The sequence below is a fragment of the Lagopus muta genome, chromosome 5, assembly GCF_023343835.1.
Source record: "Lagopus muta isolate bLagMut1 chromosome 5, bLagMut1 primary, whole genome shotgun sequence".
NCBI classification, from domain to species: Eukaryota; Metazoa; Chordata; class Aves; order Galliformes; family Phasianidae; genus Lagopus; species Lagopus muta.
The window spans coordinates 27,039,495-27,057,379 of NC_064437.1; the positions used below are offsets into that span (position 1 = coordinate 27,039,495).

Below are 17,885 nucleotides of genomic sequence, written 5' to 3' on the forward strand. Positions count from 1 at the left end.
GCACAGCGATGGCACTGCTGGCTCCTGACTGCATTCCTGTGGGGATCTCCGACAGGGCGCTGCATAGGTCGGTTGTATGAGAGATATCAGAGATGTAGAACCACGAGGAGGAAACCGGTATGTGCCAGAACTTCTGAAAAGTAACAGAAGCGTTGCAAGGAGCGACAAAAGCCAAACCAGAGCCACCCTCTAGCATCCCAGCCGTGCTAAAGTTAACGGTAACTCGCCCCGAGATGCCAGCAGCTGTCTTTTCAACGTATAGAGCATAAGGACAGCCGCTCATTTCGTCTCACCGCCTCTCAGCGGGACTGAAGCACCCGGTGCAGCTGAAGGAGCACTTTCAGGTTTTAAGACCACCGGGAGCGGCGGACGTTCCCTCAGCCGGACAGGGACCCCCCGCGCCCGTTCTCTTCGCAGGGCAGGCAGGGGGCAGCCCGAGGCCGAGCGGGCACGCAGAGGGCGGCGGTGGGCGCCGGCACGGCCCGACGCGGGGGGAAGCGGCGGGGCGAGAGGCGGGGAAAGCGGCTCCCCGCCGGGCAAGGAAAGCGGCCCCGCGCCCGCGGCTCTGGCCGCGCTCCCCCTGCCCAGCCCCGGCCATGAATATGTAACTCCCCTCTATTTCCCGAGCTCCATTGCGGAGCTGCCGCTCGCCATATTGTGCTGCCGGCGCTGCGGCTTCTCTGCCGGTGGGAGCAAACGGCGGCAGCGGTGAGCGCGGGGCGGCGGGCGGGAAGGAGGAAGGGAGGGAAGAAGGCTGGGTGCTGGTGCTGGTGCTGGTGCTGGTGCTGGTGCTGGTGCTGGTGCTGGTGCTGGTGCTGGTGCTGGTGCTGGTGCTGGTGCTGGTGCTGGTGCTGGTGCTGGTGCTGGTGCTGGTGCTGGTGCTGGTGCTGGGGGCGGCCGGGACCTGCTCCGACCCTCACCCGCGGGGCTGGGCACCGCGCTGAGGCAGGGCTGCTACGGCGATCTGCGCTCGGAGCCGCCCGCGGTCAGGTTCGGTCCCTCCGCTTTGCCCTAGGTGACACGGGGCTGCGGCAGGGCGGAGATCGGCGCTGCTGCGATGGATCCCTGGCGGCTCCGCGTCCCGGCACCCGCGCACGGAGCCGAGGAGGGCTGCCCGGGCTGTGTCACGGCGTCACGCCGGCGCGCGGAGCCACAGCCGGCAGCCCCGGCCCCTTATCGCGTTGTCGGCGCGAGGTGCGTGGCGCGAGGTGCGTGCCGTGCGGCTCTGCCTGTTGCCCTTTTGTCTCCGCGAAGCCTGCTCTTGCGGGACCTGCGGAGCCCTGGGCCCTCCGGTGCTGCCCCGCAGCGCGCTGCGTGTGAAAGGGGCGCTGAGCCGCGTGTGGGATGTTAGCCGTGAGCTGTTGGCTTATGGAGCGTGACTGGCTCAGCCGAGCGTCTGAAATGCAGTATTTCAGTCCGATAAATCAGAATGCAGCCCCGTGTGGAAGCGGCCGCAGCTCTATCTGTGTGGTAGCTGTGTGTTGCATGCGGGCTTTTAAGGATTAAAGGGAATCGCTTGCGTGTGGAAAACCGGCTGGTGTGTGGATGAAATCATTTTTGCCTGGGGAGAGCTCTTCAATCAAACGTGCCATTCGTTCAGTGATGAGGAATTGATTTGTCATAGGAGTGCCCTCAAAAGGTGCTGTCGTTTTTATTCACCTGTGTTTTCATTAAGAAACTTTTGTAATGAGAGGATTTGATGTTCTTTCATGTCAGAGCTGGCGTTCAGCTTGTCAGCTGTGACAGAGGACACGGCTGAGCAGAATCTGGTATCTTTGGAAATGTGCTGCGTGAGGGATCAGCGCTGTCAGTTCCTCCAGGTGGAAGGAATTATTACCACATGAATGCTGGCCGTATCTGCACTATCAGTACCAAGCTTTGTGTCTTCATCAGGCTTCAGTGCTGGGATTCAAGTAATCCCAGGGCTTTCTTAGAGGTCATTTTCACACACACGGTGGTGAGGCACTGGAACAGGTTGCCCAAGGAGGTTGTGGATGCCCCATCCCTGCAGGCATTCAAGGCCAGGCTGGATGTGGCTCTGGGCAGCCTGGTCTGCTGGTTGGTGACCCTGCACATAGCAGGGGGTTGGAACCGGATGATCATTGTGGTTCTTTTCTACCCAGCCCATTCTATAATTCTATGATTGGCTCTGGGAGTGATGGTTAAGAAATGCCTCATTTTCTGCATTCACCTTCATAACAGCAGGATGCAGTGATGCAGTTACTTTATCGGTACTCCTGTATGTTCTAGGGGGATGTCTGGCAATGTGTGGAGCAGAGGAACTTATTTGGGCATTTTTGATGAACAGTGCAGAGTTCTGGTGATTTTGAGTCTTTTTTATCATGAAAGAGCAGTGTGGTGGGTATCTGTTGTACAGCTGTCTGTTTTAAACATGAAGTAGCTGTTGGGATGCACAAATTTCTTCAGCTTCTCTTGAACATTTCTCTTTCTTTCCCCCATGCTTTTTCATTGTTACTTAAATGCCCTTTACCAATTTTTGCTGACTAGGACAGCAGTTCAGCAACGGTACAAAGAAAGAGGTTGGAGAATGCACATTGCTGAGCCTAAATTTCATTCTGTTTGTTGGTGAAGATAAGTGGCCTTAAATTCCTCATTTCCTGAGGAATGAGCAGAGTTCAGTATTGTGGAGCTGTTCAGACTTGTTGGGATGGGGAGGTATTTTAGGAATTACTGTCTGCCTTCCCTCTCTTGTGAGAGGGAGAGCTCTCCCAAGCTGCAGGAAGCTGACAGCAGCGTTCTGCCAACTAACTGAAAATCTCATCTGTTCCTTACTCTGCACCACTCAGGTATAAAAGTAAACTATTTTGGATGCTTACCGGTTTTAAGTTGTGTAAGTATTGCTCTTGTATTACTGTTTATAAAGTACAGAGCTTTATTTGAGAGAGAAATAACTTGTTAGCTGTCACCCAGCTTCCGAGGGAAGCTGCATGCCAGTGTTACAATGTGGTTTCTGTGCATCTATTGTAGGTCAATCATGTGTGGGATTGCTGCACTCTTTTTTTTTTTTTTTTGTCTCACAAAGCTTGTGGGGGGTTTATTTTGTGTTTGTTAACAACCAAGTAGAGGAAGCCATCTTTTGTTGTTACCCAGGAAATTAGGTCGCTATTAGTTGTGATTAGCTTCCCTGACTGCTAAGTGGGCGAGCAATTCCTTGTGGCTCACGAACATATCCCTGGAAGAAATGAAAAACAAGTGTATTCCTTGACCTGATATTCTCAAAATTTCTCCCACAACATGAGCTCATCAGAAATCCGTGACTTCCTGCCATTTTATTAATGTAATGTGATGGATAGTAAGTATGTTATATGCTGAAGAGAAGGATCACAGAATCACAGAATGGTCTGGGTTGGAAGGGACCTCAAGGATCACGAATCTCCAGCCCCCTGCCACAGGCAGGACCACCAACCTCCACATTCAATACCAGCCCAGGCTGCCCCATTCAAGCTGGCCTTGAACACCTCCAGGGATGGACGGGGCATCCACAGCCTCTGGGCAGCTGTTCCAGCACCTCACCACTCACAGTTAAGAACTTCCCCCTGACATCCAACCTAAATCTTCCCTCCCTCAAGTTAAAACCATTTCCCCTTGTCCTGCAGTTATCAACCCTTTCAAAGAGTTGATTCCCCTCCTGTTTATAGGCTCCCTTTAGGTACTGAAAGAATGACCAGGTGGCTGACTCTGGGTGGTCCCAGAGGCTCAGGGAAAGCAGCATGCCTCATTTATGGCATGTTTGTTTTGAGCCTGTGCAGATTTTCTTGCAGCAGCATGGACCTGTGCCCTGAGACAGAACGGCCTGCTAAAGGAGTGGCTGAGTGGGTGTCTGTGTTAACTGTTGTTGAAATCACAAATTGGGAAGAAATCAAATTGCATTGGTTTCCTAGTGGAAGTGGGAGAGGACCTCGCTTCTGAATCACTGCAGTCAGAGTCTGGTGTGGTCATTTCTAAGTGTGAGCACCTTGCTGGTGCGTGAGCCTTCTGCCTTGGCTCCTGCAATGGCCAGGGCAGCCGCTGTGGTGGATAGGAGCAATTCTCTAACAGATGAGATGTGGAAGTAATATACCATGCTCCTGTTTCTTGTTGTCCTTTGAAGGCTTTGCTTGTGTTCACAGTAATGCAGAGTCCAGGTCTGGATGCTGAGGGCACCGAACAGCGCTCTGATGGTGAGGAAGGAGTCTGGAAGTTCGGGCCATGCTTCCTTCAGGCAGGAGGTGTGGTCTGGGGGCCTGCTCTGCAAGGTGAAATTCAATCCATGTTTGTTATCATCACCAAAATTTGGTTCACTTGCTCAGCAGAAAACAGCTGAGGGGTTTTCTGGAGACCTTGCTTGTGGAGATGGGAAAGTTTGTTTGAACTGTAATGTTAGCATGTTCATGGGACTTCTGTTAAAACGTACAGCAAAGTAAGGGACAAACAACAGGGCTATTGAAGTCACTGAGCTTAACCCTCAGCATATAGGGTGGCCAGTTCTCCCTTTCTGCAGCTGTTATTTCGGGGAGTGAGCAAGAAATTGGTCAAGCTCATGAAATGTGCCAGCAGTGCCGCGAGGGTTAGAAAGCACCATAGAAATGAAAGCCCTGAAACAGAGTTCTGTGGCCAGGGGTACATCCACCGTAGCAGGATGTGCGCTGTTTTGATAGAATTGCATGCATGTAAAGGCTGTCTTCTGCTGCAGACTCTGAGGGTCACTGCACCATGGTTGTGTTAGCAGCATCAAAAATGCATGTTCTTGTCAGTGTGGAAATAATGAGGTGCTAAATTACACCTTGGTAATGAGTGTTGTTCTTATATCAATTGTTGGTAAAGGTTTTTGGCACACTTGGTGTCATTAAGGTCAAGTGCCTGTCTGATTTATTGACTCACATCAGCAGGGAAAGGAACACAGCTCCATTTTTCAGTCCTTGCAGAAGGCGCTGGTGTTAGATGGTATTTTGGTACTCATATTAGACAAGATATAAATGGTGTGTAAAGAGTGAGTATCAGTTTGTTTTAGCTGTAATGGTCTGAATAATATGTTACATTAAGACAGTGGGCAGTGTAGACTTTTATTATTATTTTGTACCACAAAATGAAACTCTTTTTACTTAATCCCTCCAATATAGAGAAGACTCAGGCTTTTTAGTTAATGAATAGCTTGGATTTGCAGTGTGATGAATTTGTGTAGCATTTGTAGGCATGGCAGCCAGAGAAGGATAGGTGTTCCAGTGAATTCTGCACTACCTGGGGGCAAGAGGTGCAGAGAGCTCTCTGGAAATGGTCATCTTGTGTAGTGCAATGTTTATACCTCAGCAGATGTTCAGGAGGGCGTAGAACAGATGTAAATAACGTTCACACTAAGGATTGAGGCTATGGACAATAACGAGGTGATCCCTGAGGCAGCATGAAATGGCAACTGATGTCTCTAGCAAGGAATACAGAGTACGTCAGAATAGTCTGGAACTGGAGTGTCAGCTGTGTAAGAGCAGTGTGCACAGACATGCGGAGCTTGTGCTTTGTTTTACTCTCTTGCTATAAATACACTGAGAAACACTGACTTTAAATCACATACTTCTGTCACATCCAGCATGTGACTGTTCTTCAGACTGTGACAAAACAGCCGTGACCATGCCCAAAATTCTTCATTTGTTGCTTTTTATTTATTTATTTTTTATGCTCTGGCATCTAGCATGGGAGGATTGTCTCTTTTTTGGTCACTTCTACTAGCATGAGCTTCACTGGATTGTTCCTTAGGTGTAAAAGTAGATAGCAGCTGGTTTATAGGGGGTCATAGCACAAATGTTACCTTAGGCTAGAATGAGCAGCTTGACAGCCAGATTGGAGATGCTGCTGTGATCTGTGGATCAGTTCATTTCAGTGCCAGTAAATGGTGAATAACTACAAGATACTGTGTCTTAAGGCACCAGGCAATTCACTTTCCTCTTCAGGAGAATAAATACGAGGAAGAAGCTATGAAATGGCTTCTGCTAGCAAGCTCTGTATTTCAGAAATGCTGATGTCGTCTGACTGGGAGCCTGCTGTGGCTTTCTTAATGACACTGTGTCAGTTGTTGCTAGTAGGATTTTCTTATGTTGATGAGAAATGCCTGTTGAGTGTATAGGATAGGTGATGGGAAAATGGGATTTGGAACTTGTTACTGAGAAAACTGAAAACTGAGTGGTGTTATTGCAGGGAACAGTCACACTGGGAAACCTGTAGTGCTGTGCCTTGGGTTTCTCTGCCTTTCTTGGCTTTGTGGCTGCTCTGGGATGTCTTTGAGTCCGTTGTCTTGAATTAATTATGACTTATTTCTTTCTCTTGAATGGCAGTTCTGTAGGGCAGAAATGAGGTGGTGTGCCTGCTAGCTGCTCCCTGCAGGCTGAAAGCTTTGGATTTTTCTGTTGGACTGCCTAAAAAGGTAGGGCTTTGTAATTCTTGCTTTGGGAATAACCGTAGCTTCCCTAATCTTTATGTACTTCCAGTGCTGAGTGTGTTCAAACAGCACCTCATGTGATCTAATCTGTTCCTGATTCAAACTTTGTTATTGAAAGTAACAGAACAGAAGGAACACATCTGAACCTTCCTAGGGTGATCTTTCCCGTGGCTTCCACATTTTGAGCAACTGAGGAGCAATTTTAAGTGGCAAATGAGAGAACCCCATGAAATGTCTTAAAGACCCTGTGATTTCAAGCAAACTGTAGAAATGCATGCTTCTGACTTCTAAGAACGTGTATTCACTGTACTACAAGTAAAATCTGTAATATTTTCATACAGAACAGGCTGGTGTTGTAAATGTACTTGGAAGCACTTGAGTGCTCATCTCTTTATTTACTTCTGTGAATAAAGTAAGAAAGCTGGATGGCAGGGAACCAGGTGGAAGCATTGTTAAGATGGGATTATGATGGTTGTTGCAGTGTCTGCATCATTATTCAGTTGTCTGGGAAGAGCATAATGGCAGCAGTGGAACCCACGGTGGAGGTAGGCAAGGTTTCCTTCTGGCTGACACCATCTTTGCTCCTACAGGAAGGTTTGAGGAGAGGTGGAAGCGTGGAGGTGCTTGATGGGGTTGTGGTGGTGCAGGTGGCTGTGGAGATGCATTTCCAAAGTCCAATGTGGGATCCAGGGATGGTGCTGTGACAAAAATGTGATGGATTTCTTATTTCCCAGCAGTGCTGTTGCCCAGGGAGTTACTTGTGTGCTGCTTTTGTCTCTTTCATGGAGTATGTAACAACAAGGTGTAGCCTTTATTGTTCTAATTCCTAGGTTCTGCCCCACAAGCAAAATGCAATGCTTGGTTGTTTGCAGGCTGGCATATAAGGGTGGAAAGCATAGTGCAAATACTTGTTGCTTCTTATCAGATATGACTTTGGAAGCATATAATTGCTTCATAGTTTGTATTATGCGTTGCAGGTGATAGAATTGTAGTCAGTGTACAAAAGTATTTTGAACTCCAGCTTTGCCTAAGTGCTGCAGAACTCTCATTTTTTGCATGTTGCAGGCATCTACAAAGGAGCTCACTTATGTTGCTGTGGCATATTAATTGATCAGTGTCTGGTGACCGCCCTGAAATTAGCCTATGAGTGCATCTTTCCAGTGTTCTGTGAGAGCAGCTGAATCAATTCACCTGATAACATTCCTTTTGCATTCTGTAGGTGCCTTTATATCTTCTCAAATTTTCATCCTCGTGTATTCGCAGTTTGACTGCCAATCCATCAGCATCTACAGCTCTGTTCTAAGAGTTGCAAGTGTGAAATTCTGTCAGTCTGAGCTCTGAAGGAGAGGGCTGTTCTGCTCAAAACCCAAGGTGCTCTTGGATGCTATTGCGCCCTTGAAATGTGCGTGAAGAGAAGAGACAGTGTATTCTTGGAAGATGTTTATATGGTGTTCTGGGTCTCATTTTTCACTTAGACAAAAATATGACTGTTATGCTGTCTTGGGGGTCAGCTGACAGAGAGGAATTTCTGCCCTTGTTCTAAATTGAGTGGAAGAGCTCACAGAATGGCTTGAGTTGGAAGGGATCTTAAAGATTGTTGAGATCCAACCCCCTTCCTTGGGCAGAGTGCCCAGGGCCCCATCCTGCCTGGCCTTGAATGCCTCCAGGCATGGGGCATCCACAGCCTCTCTGGGCATCCTGTGCCAGCACCTCACCTCTGAGTAAATAATTTTTTTCCTAATATCTAACCTGAATCTCCCCTCTTTTAGTTTAAAGCCATTCCCTCTTGTCAGACACAGTAGTGTGGCTGGGGCCTCACAAGGGCAGAGCAGAAAAGAACAGTCTCCTCCCTGCCCACAGCTGCCCCTCAGTTGATGCGGCCCAGGATGCAATTGCCCACCCTGGCTGCAAATGAACACTGCTGGCTCATGTCCAGCTTTACGTCCACCAGGAGCCCCAGGTCCTTCTGTGCAGGACTGCTCTAAAAGAATTCTTCTGCCAGTCTGTACACATATCCAGGATTGCCCTGACCCAAGTGCAGCACCTTGCACTTAGCCGTGTTGAACCTCATTTGGTTCATGTGGGCCCACTTTTTAAGCCTGTCCAGGTCCCATTGCATGGCATCCCTCCCTTCTATGGTCAGTGCTCAGAGATCAGCTGGTCTTGAGCAGGTCTAAAGCAGAGCTTGGTGATTGTGGTTCTGAGCCTGCCAGGTTGTGCTTGCATGGTCAAGGCAATTTTAGGTCAGAATACGGAGTTGATGAAGTTTCATCCTTTACACAGGTGCCAGCTATTGGTGCCACTGCAGTGAGATTGTGGCTGTGAGAAGCAATGTGGTCCAAACTGATGTTCAACAGTGTCATCAGGGAAAGAAGTTAAACCTCATTCAGGTGCATTTGTCAGGGCCAGCATGGATTTGAAAACAGATGGTAAGAACTATGGGAGCAGGAATAATACTACTGAGTCTCCTCTTATTCATGAGATGTGATGAGGTTGCTTCTTATTTCTTTTGCTTTTCAGCATCTGTGAGTTAACCCTGTTACTGTGTTCTGGTCTTGACTCTATGTTCCAGAGGCAGAGGAGTTGTTCACTAGTGTCCAACAGGGCCATGCGGATCTCTCTGCTTTCAGGTAGCTTTAAGGCCAGTATTTTTCCTCTTGCAATCCCAAAGTGCTGTCACTGCATGCTTTAGGATGAGAATTAAGCACACTGCATATGAGATGAGAAGCTTTTAGAATAAAGCCTAGTGATTATACATCTTGACACTTGTACTGTGTATCCTGCAGTGTGGTCTCCTGTTGTTGCAGTAATGTTAATGTACTTGTTCTCCAGGCTGGTATTTTGGCTGGAGGCCTGGTGCTGGAACAGCCATCATGCTAACAAGCGTGAGCACTTGGGTTTGGGCAGGATGTGCTTGTGCATGTGGTGATCTCTGCTGTGGGCCATTGCAAGGAGTTCTTTGCTGCTGTGGAGCTGTGTGATGTGTGAAGCAAGCTTTTCTGGAGTGCCCCAGCCACATCTCTTTACAAAGTAATGATCATGCCTACATTATGTCAGGCTTTATTTCTGGTTTGGGTCTTTTTTTTCTGTAAGGGGAGAAAACTAATTGGTGAGCTTGGAGAAGAACAGATACAATAATCTTTGCGGAGCTGCTTTCCTTGCTCTTAATTAAAGCTTAGAAAGTAAGAGAGGTTGACTCTTCCTGTAGAATTTGATGAACTTGAAACTAGATTATAACATGCCTGGTAGATGTACATCAAATCAGCAGCCAAAGGTGGATTCTAAGAGTTTGGAAATACAAGCCTAGCTTTAAATAAAAACACAATAAGAGAAACTTATTTGACTGGGGTGCATGTATATGAGAATGTATCCTGTGCTGGCTGCCACTGCCACCCCTGTGCAAGCCTATGCTCTGGGCCTTTCAGTTTTATCTCACTTCTACTTAACAGCCTGAATGGAGTTTTGCAAAACACTCATGGCTGGGGAGTTCCCTCAGTGTCTCTGGAGTGGGGCAGTGACAGGGACTTGCAGCGCTTCAGTGGTTTCTTGCTGTGTTCCTGTACTGTGAGCATTAAGGCTGCAGGGGCTGGAGCCCTGGGGAACAGATCACTTGGATGAAGGCCTGCCTGGGAGAGAGGGGAGCTGGTTCTGGAGCCAGGCACACCTGACCATATCATTTTATTCTCTTCTGCTTCCAGCCATGTCTCAAGCTGTGCAGACCAATGGGACGCAGCCTTTAAGCAAGACCTGGGAGCTCAGCTTGTACGAGTTGCAAAGAACACCTCAGGTAACGTGTGCTGAAGAGCTGGCCTTCAGGCAGTTTGGTCTTTATTTGATACCTTTAGGAACTTGAGGTCTGGTTTTCCTTTCCTGATGTGGCTGAGTATGTTCCTTGTTGTATTCTTATGTCTTTGTCTGAAGGCAATAACACATGCAATCTCTGTGTGAAATTTCCTTAAAGAACTTTTACTTTGTTTTACACCAGGAAGCGATCACTGATGGCTTGGAAATCGTTGTGTCACCCAGGAGCCTGCACAGCGAACTCATGTGTCCCATTTGTTTGGATATGTTAAAAAATACCATGACGACAAAAGAGTGTTTGCATCGTTTCTGTGCTGACTGCATCATTACAGCCCTCAGGAGCGGGTATGGAAATAGCAGGACAGGGAAAAGGGATTTCCCTTCAGATGAAAATGTGATCCTTTGAGCCCTGAGCGCTGCTGTTTCTGAGGATGGCCATCACTGCAGTGTTCACAGTGAATTCACTGTGCCTGTGGAAATTCTGATGAGTGATTAGCAGAAACACTCTTCTCATGAAAGAGAAACAAGAAATGCTGTCCTCAATAAAGAAATCACTGATATTTCTGTTACTGAGGCCTCTTGCTTTTACAAGAAAAAAGCAAAAAACGTGTGAACCTGATAAATTAATTAAATTAGAACAGAATGTTGGGAAGGACAAGACTGAGTTTTAGTTTTCACAGAAATTCGTGCTTGAACTCCAAAATGGGTTCCTTTATCTTTATTTCATTCTGCAGGTCCTATGAAGGACTGTACCTTTCAATATAATTTCCACTTGAAATGGAAACATTTCTAAGTAAAAATAAAGCCAGAAGATTAAGGGGAGAAAATTGTAGCATAGAACTCCTTGATTCTTCAGTCAAAATACATTTTGTTTAAACATACCTTAAATAAACACACTTTAAAAATTATAGTAAGGAGATGTTTTTTTTTTTTTTTTTTTCCTGTTTTGTTTAAGTATCTTGAGCTGTCAGATTTGTCAAAAGATAGAAGCCCCATTCCATTCCAGATGTATTGTAAAGTTGAGTCATGATGGGTGCTTTCTCTAACAATTGCAGCATTAAGACTGACTTCTGGCAATGACAGAGACTTAATGTTGTTCCCTCTCCTTATTCTATATCCTTATAGATATATAAAAAATTGTATATTTTTTATAATATATATATATATATTCTTATATCTAGCAACAAAGAATGTCCCACATGTCGTAAAAAGCTGGTGTCAAAAAGATCGCTGCGACCTGATCCCAATTTTGATGCTCTCATCAGTAAAATTTATCCAAGCCGTGATGAATATGAAGCGCATCAGGAGAGAGTGCTAGCAAGAATCAGTAAACACAATAACCAGCAAGCTTTAAGTCACAGCATTGAAGAGGGACTAAAGATTCAGGCTATGAACAGGTATGTAGTCACATAATTTGTTCCCATTGTCTCCCTTAATGCTAGAAATATGCCGCCTCCTCACTCTCTGTAGCAAGGGATTCTTCTCTTCCCCTCTGAAGGCTGCCAAAGTAGCTTTCAACTTTTGTTAAAAAAATGTTATTAGTTTTATTGTTTTATTAGTACATAGAAACTTCATATCACTGCCTGCAGCTTTACTGGCAGACACGTGTTGTGTTACCAATTTATAGGCATCATTCATTAGACCCCATCTAGAGTACTGCCAGGGGCCCCCAGCACAAGAAAGATGTAGAGCTGTTGGAGGGCCACAAAGATGCTCAGTGGGCTGGAGCACCTCTCCTGTGTAGAAGGGCTTGTTGAGACTGGGGGGGAGAAGGCTGCAGGGAGGAGTTGGGAAAGAGACCCCAAACTTTCTTCCAATAAATTGTTCTAAATCACAAATGAATTCATGTTTTGATTAAAATACTTTTCTGTTTTGTGTAAGGGGTAAAATTAACTGAATGAAGTTTAAAATGATCTCATGACATGCCTAAAATGCATTTGAGGAATAAGGAAAAATATGCAGCTTTGTATATGGGTATCTTTTTGTAAGATAGGATGTGTGTTATTTTTTTTAAGTCTAAATATCTCTGGAATGTTTCATGCTTGTGAATGCATAGTTCATATTATGTCAAGCTTCTGGCTTGACTGAGAAGAGAGATGTTGTATAGGTTGGATGAGTTCTGAGTGAGGATTAGTGTTTATTTCTACCTTTTTGTCACCAGGTTACAGAGGGGCAAGAAACAGCAAATTGAGAATGGCAGTGGAGCAGAAGATAATGGTGACAGTTCACACTGTAGCAATGCCTCAACACACAGCAATCAGGAAGCAGGGCCTAGCAACAAGAGGACCAAAACATCAGATGATTCTGGGCTAGAACTGGACAATAACAACACAGCTGTGGCCATAGACCCTGTGCTGGATGGTGCCAGTGAAATAGAATTAGTCTTCAGGCCTCATCCTACCCTCATGGAGAATGACGACAGTGCACAGACAAGGTACATGGCATTATTCTTCTTTGTATATTCTGGTTTAATTCCTGCTGTTTCTATTTTCTATTTAGAACTTGTTGGGGCTTTTAAAAATCAGTTTGCTTTGGTTGAACCACCTTGGTTTAACATACGCACCCTTCTCATTGCAGGTCAGATAGATTCTGTGCAGTGTTACAGAAACAAACTGTTTTAGGCCGTTGGTCAGGGATGAAGGTGGTTTTAAGGGTTTCTTGCAGTTCACAGGAGATACCAGAATGATGGTATGACGTCTACTTACAATAAGATTCTCTGGGAATAAACAAGTCTCGTGCGAGTGTCAGCGATTTTTTTTTTGGAGCAGTCTTGTGTCAGTGTGATTTGTAGGCTGGAAGCTTTGCCTGGCATTTTTCCATCATCCCTTGTGAGCACAGACTGCAAATTTAGGATTGCAGCAATGAGCAATCTTGTGAAGTTTCCTCAGATCTCTTCCTGTCTTTCTCTTCTGATGAGACATTTCTCTACAGTGTCAGTAAATATATTACTAAATATAAGCTTCATCCAACTCTTCTTTTTGGTTTGGAATTCCAAGGGAGTTCTGGGGGTTATTCTGAAAGACAGAGAGAAAGCAAAGCTTCTGGGGCAGGCTCCTGCAGCATTTGTGTCAGATTGGGATTCTTGCATAAAGAGGAGCAGGTAATGAGGCAGTAAAGAAGGGAACCTTCAGCAAGGAGCAGAAGGTTCCAGGTGTCTTTGTCCTGTATCTCTAATATGAACATGCGATTATTTTTGTGGTTGCTGTTGCAGATACATCAAGACCTCAGGCAATGCCACTGTTGATCACTTGTCCAAGTACCTGGCTGTGAGACTGGCTCTGGAAGAGCTTCGGAGCAAAGGAGAATCAAACCAGATGAATCTTGACACGGCCAGTGAGAAGCAGTATACTATTTACATAGCTACTGCCAATGGGCAGTTCACTGTAAGTGGAAGCTTTAAGAGGAAAGCTGAGCATCAGTATGCCTCTGATACAGATATGATTAGAATCCATGGAGTTGGACTTCTCCTGAGTTGACATGGGGATAAAATTCATGGCACCAAGTTGCTCATTCAGAAGCAGATAGTTTGTTTTGCAGGAAAATGCACGTAGTGGAACCTTGGTTAATAGAAAAAGAAAGCATACAAATTATTTGGGGGAAAAAAAAGCCACACTGATGCCAGCAACTATTAGCTGACTTCCTTCGGGTGAGGACCTGCCCTTTCATTTTACAGTTAAAATTGGAGACGAAGAACACTGTTTCACCTGAGAACTCTCTTTGAAGAGCACTGCCTAGAAGCAGGAAATGTCTATTGAGTGGACTCTACTGCAGTATAATCTTCTTTTACTCCAGTGTAAAAAGGCTACTGCGAGCCTTAGATAGGGAAGAATTCCTCTTCTCAGTTGCTGACTAAACTAAAAAGTAGTATTGCACTTGGATTGACCTCTGAGCTTAGCCTTATACTTGAGCATTTTTTCTGAATAAAATAAAAATTCTGGTTGAGAAAGACACCAATGTTACCTGACAGTCTATTTTGCACAGTGTTCAAACATGGTGATAGAGTAGCCTTTAGAAAAGAAGCAAAGATGGTTCTAGTGTCCATACACCTGCTACTCTCTGTTTACATACAGGAGAAACATAAAGTTCACTTCATTTACAACTGTGTGCACTTTATATGCAATTAGCAAAGCTGTTTTTTGTGCTGTTTTAGTGAGATTGACAGGAGTCTGTAATTGCTCATTTTACTGCTTTTTGACCACGAGTGTTTAGTCAGTAACTTGTTCCACATTATCAGTGACTTCTTTAAGTCAGTAGTTGTAGATAGATTGCTGCCTGCGCACTGTCAGGTCTTCTCACATCTTTTCTGGTGTTTTCTTCTAGGTATTAAATGGGTCGTTCTCCTTGGAGCTGGTCAGTGAGAAGTACTGGAAAGTGAACAAACCCATGGAACTGTACTATGCACCAACGAAGGAACATAAATAAGCTGTACTGGAAAACTGAGATGGGACTAACTCTCTTTTTATAGCTATGACTTCTTTAATATTAAAAGAAAGCACCGTCATTATCTTTATGGACAATACATTTGTGATGCCTTCAGGCTCTCTCAGTGTACTTATTAATATGATTAGACAGTATTCTTGATTGTATTTAATTTAGACTTTTTTTGGCTGTTTTTCTCTAGTGCTTGACATGCTTTTGTTCCCAGTGTGTGATAACTGAACGAGTGTTCCAGTTTGGAATGTCTTAATTTTATCCAGGTAAATCTGGATTTCTAACACATTTGACACAGTTATAGTAGCCTCTGTGAAGTACTGAGCATTGGATGGCTAAGTCAGTCTATTCAATAGTAATGTATGCCAAGGAATGTGTTAAATGTTGTAATTTGCTAATGGTTATCCATATAAAAGATGGTAGAAAATTGATTTCTGATAGTCTTGCAACTAAAGGAGATCTCATTCCCTAGGAAAGATGAATTATTCAGTTGTTTTGTTTTTTTTTTTTAACAAATACAGCTATAGTGAGAAAAAGGACACTTTAAGAACCTTGCTACTTACTGAGCGTCAGTGCAAGGTGATTCCTGAGGTTGGTTTGCTTTTTAACAAAACAAAACCAAACAAACCCCAAACCCCTTTCCTGTGTAGAAATTCCAAGCTTGTTTCACACTGCAGTTTCCCATTTGACTCCTGTTGCAGTGGTAATCCTGTCCTCACAAACTTAGTCAAAATCTTATGGAAGTTTTACAGCCCTACTCTGTTCAATATAATAACAGGTTTTCATTGAGAATGCATCAGAACTTGCTGTAAAGAATCTTCTTAAATGTCTTTTGAAAGCAAATCCCTTCAATTCCAGCACACTGACATAATGCAAAGTGAAATATTTTGCTTTACAGAATTCTTGCCACCCAGCTGTGAGCTTATCTCAGCTTCCGTTTGAGTAGGGAGGACTTCAACCATGAGCTGCTCTAAGATTACTTTTGTTTTTTTTGGCATAGCTTTAACAAATGTGGCATAGCACTTTGGAAGAAAATTTTAGTACTTGACAAAGTTTACCATTTAGTGTCTTAAATTTAGGTTCAAGTTTTAAAACTTGGCAGTAGGTTGTTGTGTGAAGGCCAGTAGCTGCTGTTCATGTGCATGTTAAACTTCTCTTCCCTGGCACTGGACGTTGTGGTCATGTCAGTGAGGGTTGCTTTGCCTTTAGCATTCTGTCTGACTGGAAATGTGTTATGGGAGATTGACTGTACTGTAAGACTTCCTGAGGAAGCCTCCACACATTTGCACCTGAAGCTTGAAGCAAAAAAGTTGATCTAATACATGAGAACCAACATCCTCAACCATGTCTGGCATGGTTGCTGTGCTCTTGGCTGCAGTCAGAATGAAGATGTGGAGTGTGGTACCTTAGCATTCAGCTGCTTGGGGACTCTCCTGGGAGGGAAAGCCCCTTTTATTGCTTCAGTCTTTCAAGACTCACACTTGAAAATATGTGTCTGTTCTGACTGCTGCTTCAGATCAGCTTTATCCCTACGTGGAAACTACACAAGTCTTCTCTGAGTAATTACTGCCTCTTGTAAGGGCATGTTTCTTCATGACTGTAGAATGGAAGTATTCGGGCCCCAGAAGGCTGGGGGATAAACTTAATTAACTAACTAAATCATTACCTTCTGTTGAAGTGTTGGATCGTACAGAGAATTAGTGCATGTCTGCTGAATAGAAACCAGAGGGGATGGGTGTGTTGTCATTCAAGCTGCTTTCAAATTTTCGGAGAAAGTTCTAGATGAGTTGCAGCACACCTTCCCAGGGCGACAGCAAAGGCAACATCCAGTCCCTTGAGCAGGAGAGCTGTCAGTGAAGCTCAGCAGCCTGTTTAGGAACAATCTGTCGCTTCTGCCCAGTTCTTTAGATTGTGTGGGAGAACGTGAAGCTTTTATGTTCCTGTTCATGTTGTAGTGACTGTACGGAGTATTTATGTTGTCTAAATATTCTGTATGATGTCGTTGTTTGATTAAACCCTTGATTGCACTGTGACTCACTAGTGGTACCAACTATTTTATTTTCAACATGACTTTGCTGCTCTGCCTTGTTAAGCCATGTTGTTTTTTCGTGTTGCTTTTTTTCTTCTTTTATTCCAAGTACATGACATGTGGTAGGTAAACTTTAGTATCCAAGCACGGTCGTGATGAAATTCCTCTTACAAATTAACAGCAAAAGCAAAAATGTTGCAAAAGAGCTACTGGAAATTCCAGTACTGGTTCCACATCTGAAAAATGCCGCATGTCAGCCAGGCCAGAGAAACAGCATGGAAAGAGGGATGCGATATCTCCAGCAGTGCTGGAGGCAGTGCATAATGTTAGCCTGAACAGCAACCACAAAATCCAGGTAGCATCAACTGCACACAATCCACGAGGCAAAAAGTGGCACGCAATGCACCATCACCAAATGCCAGCTCACCGGTAGCAACGACCTGGAAAGAAGGAGAAGAAGAAATAGCAGATGGACTGGCTGGCCAACTTCAGCAATACAAAGAAAGTCTCTCTTCCTCCCGATCAACTGGCATTTCAGCTGAGGAGGAGCTTTCCCAAGAGGTCCAGCAATTCCGTGGGAATATACCTTCCTCTCCACCTGCATGGACACGACTCTCTCCCACGCAGTCTACAGTAGGTACACACACACCACATGCCACCCTGAGGTTCTGCTTGCGTGGCAGTGGGGACGCAATGAAGCAGTGGGACAGAAAAGCCACCTTGACCCTAGTGGCACAGTAAGAAATTACAAGGGAAAACAACCACAAAAGGGAATTCTTCCAGGAAAACGCTGGATCCAGTTTCCCACGGGCAGCTCCCCAGAACAAAACCATGGCCTGATCTTACTTCTGAGGATGATAACGAGCGTTTTGGTTTGCATTCGTGCCAAGTGACTGGCGAGTAAAAGAAGCAGAACTAGAGGGGCCCTGCCTCCACTCAGGTGGAGGAAACAAAAATCAGATTAATTGGATTACGTTGATCAGAGCGTCTGGCATGGCAGAAACACAGGAGCGTAATGCAACAGAGGACACTGGTGCACAGGAAACTGCGATGCCGTCGAGTTAGAAAGGGGCAGAACCCATCGGAATTACGACAAAGGGATCCCAGGAGCTAACTGGAAAAGTCATAAAAACCTCCAGAAGTGCAGAACATAATTAAAAAATAATTGCAAAGCATCAGCAAGAAGAAGTACAGCCT

At 45.1% G+C, this 17,885-nt stretch overlaps 1 protein-coding gene across 4 annotated transcripts; it reads left to right on the forward strand.

The window, feature by feature from the left end:
- Positions 1–526: 526 nt before the first annotated feature.
- Positions 527–17,481, forward strand: RNF2 (ring finger protein 2). 4 transcript variants are annotated; one of them, XM_048946581.1, is made up of 8 exons: positions 527–708; positions 6,324–6,412; positions 10,126–10,214; positions 10,413–10,573; positions 11,410–11,625; positions 12,390–12,662; positions 13,440–13,611; positions 14,549–17,481. In XM_048946581.1, exons 3-8 carry the CDS (start codon positions 10,128–10,130, stop codon positions 14,648–14,650), a joined length of 1,011 nt encoding a protein of 336 aa, XP_048802538.1. In that variant the 5' UTR covers positions 527–708; positions 6,324–6,412; positions 10,126–10,127; the 3' UTR covers positions 14,651–17,481. The 4 variants fall into 4 exon arrangements, with proteins under 4 accessions (XP_048802538.1, XP_048802537.1, XP_048802539.1 ...); XM_048946580.1 differs by lacking the exon at positions 6,324–6,412 and having other exon boundaries at positions 14,549–17,480; XM_048946582.1 differs by lacking the exons at positions 527–708; positions 6,324–6,412 and adding an exon at positions 1,471–1,639.
- The last annotated feature ends 404 nt before the right edge of the window (positions 17,482–17,885 follow it).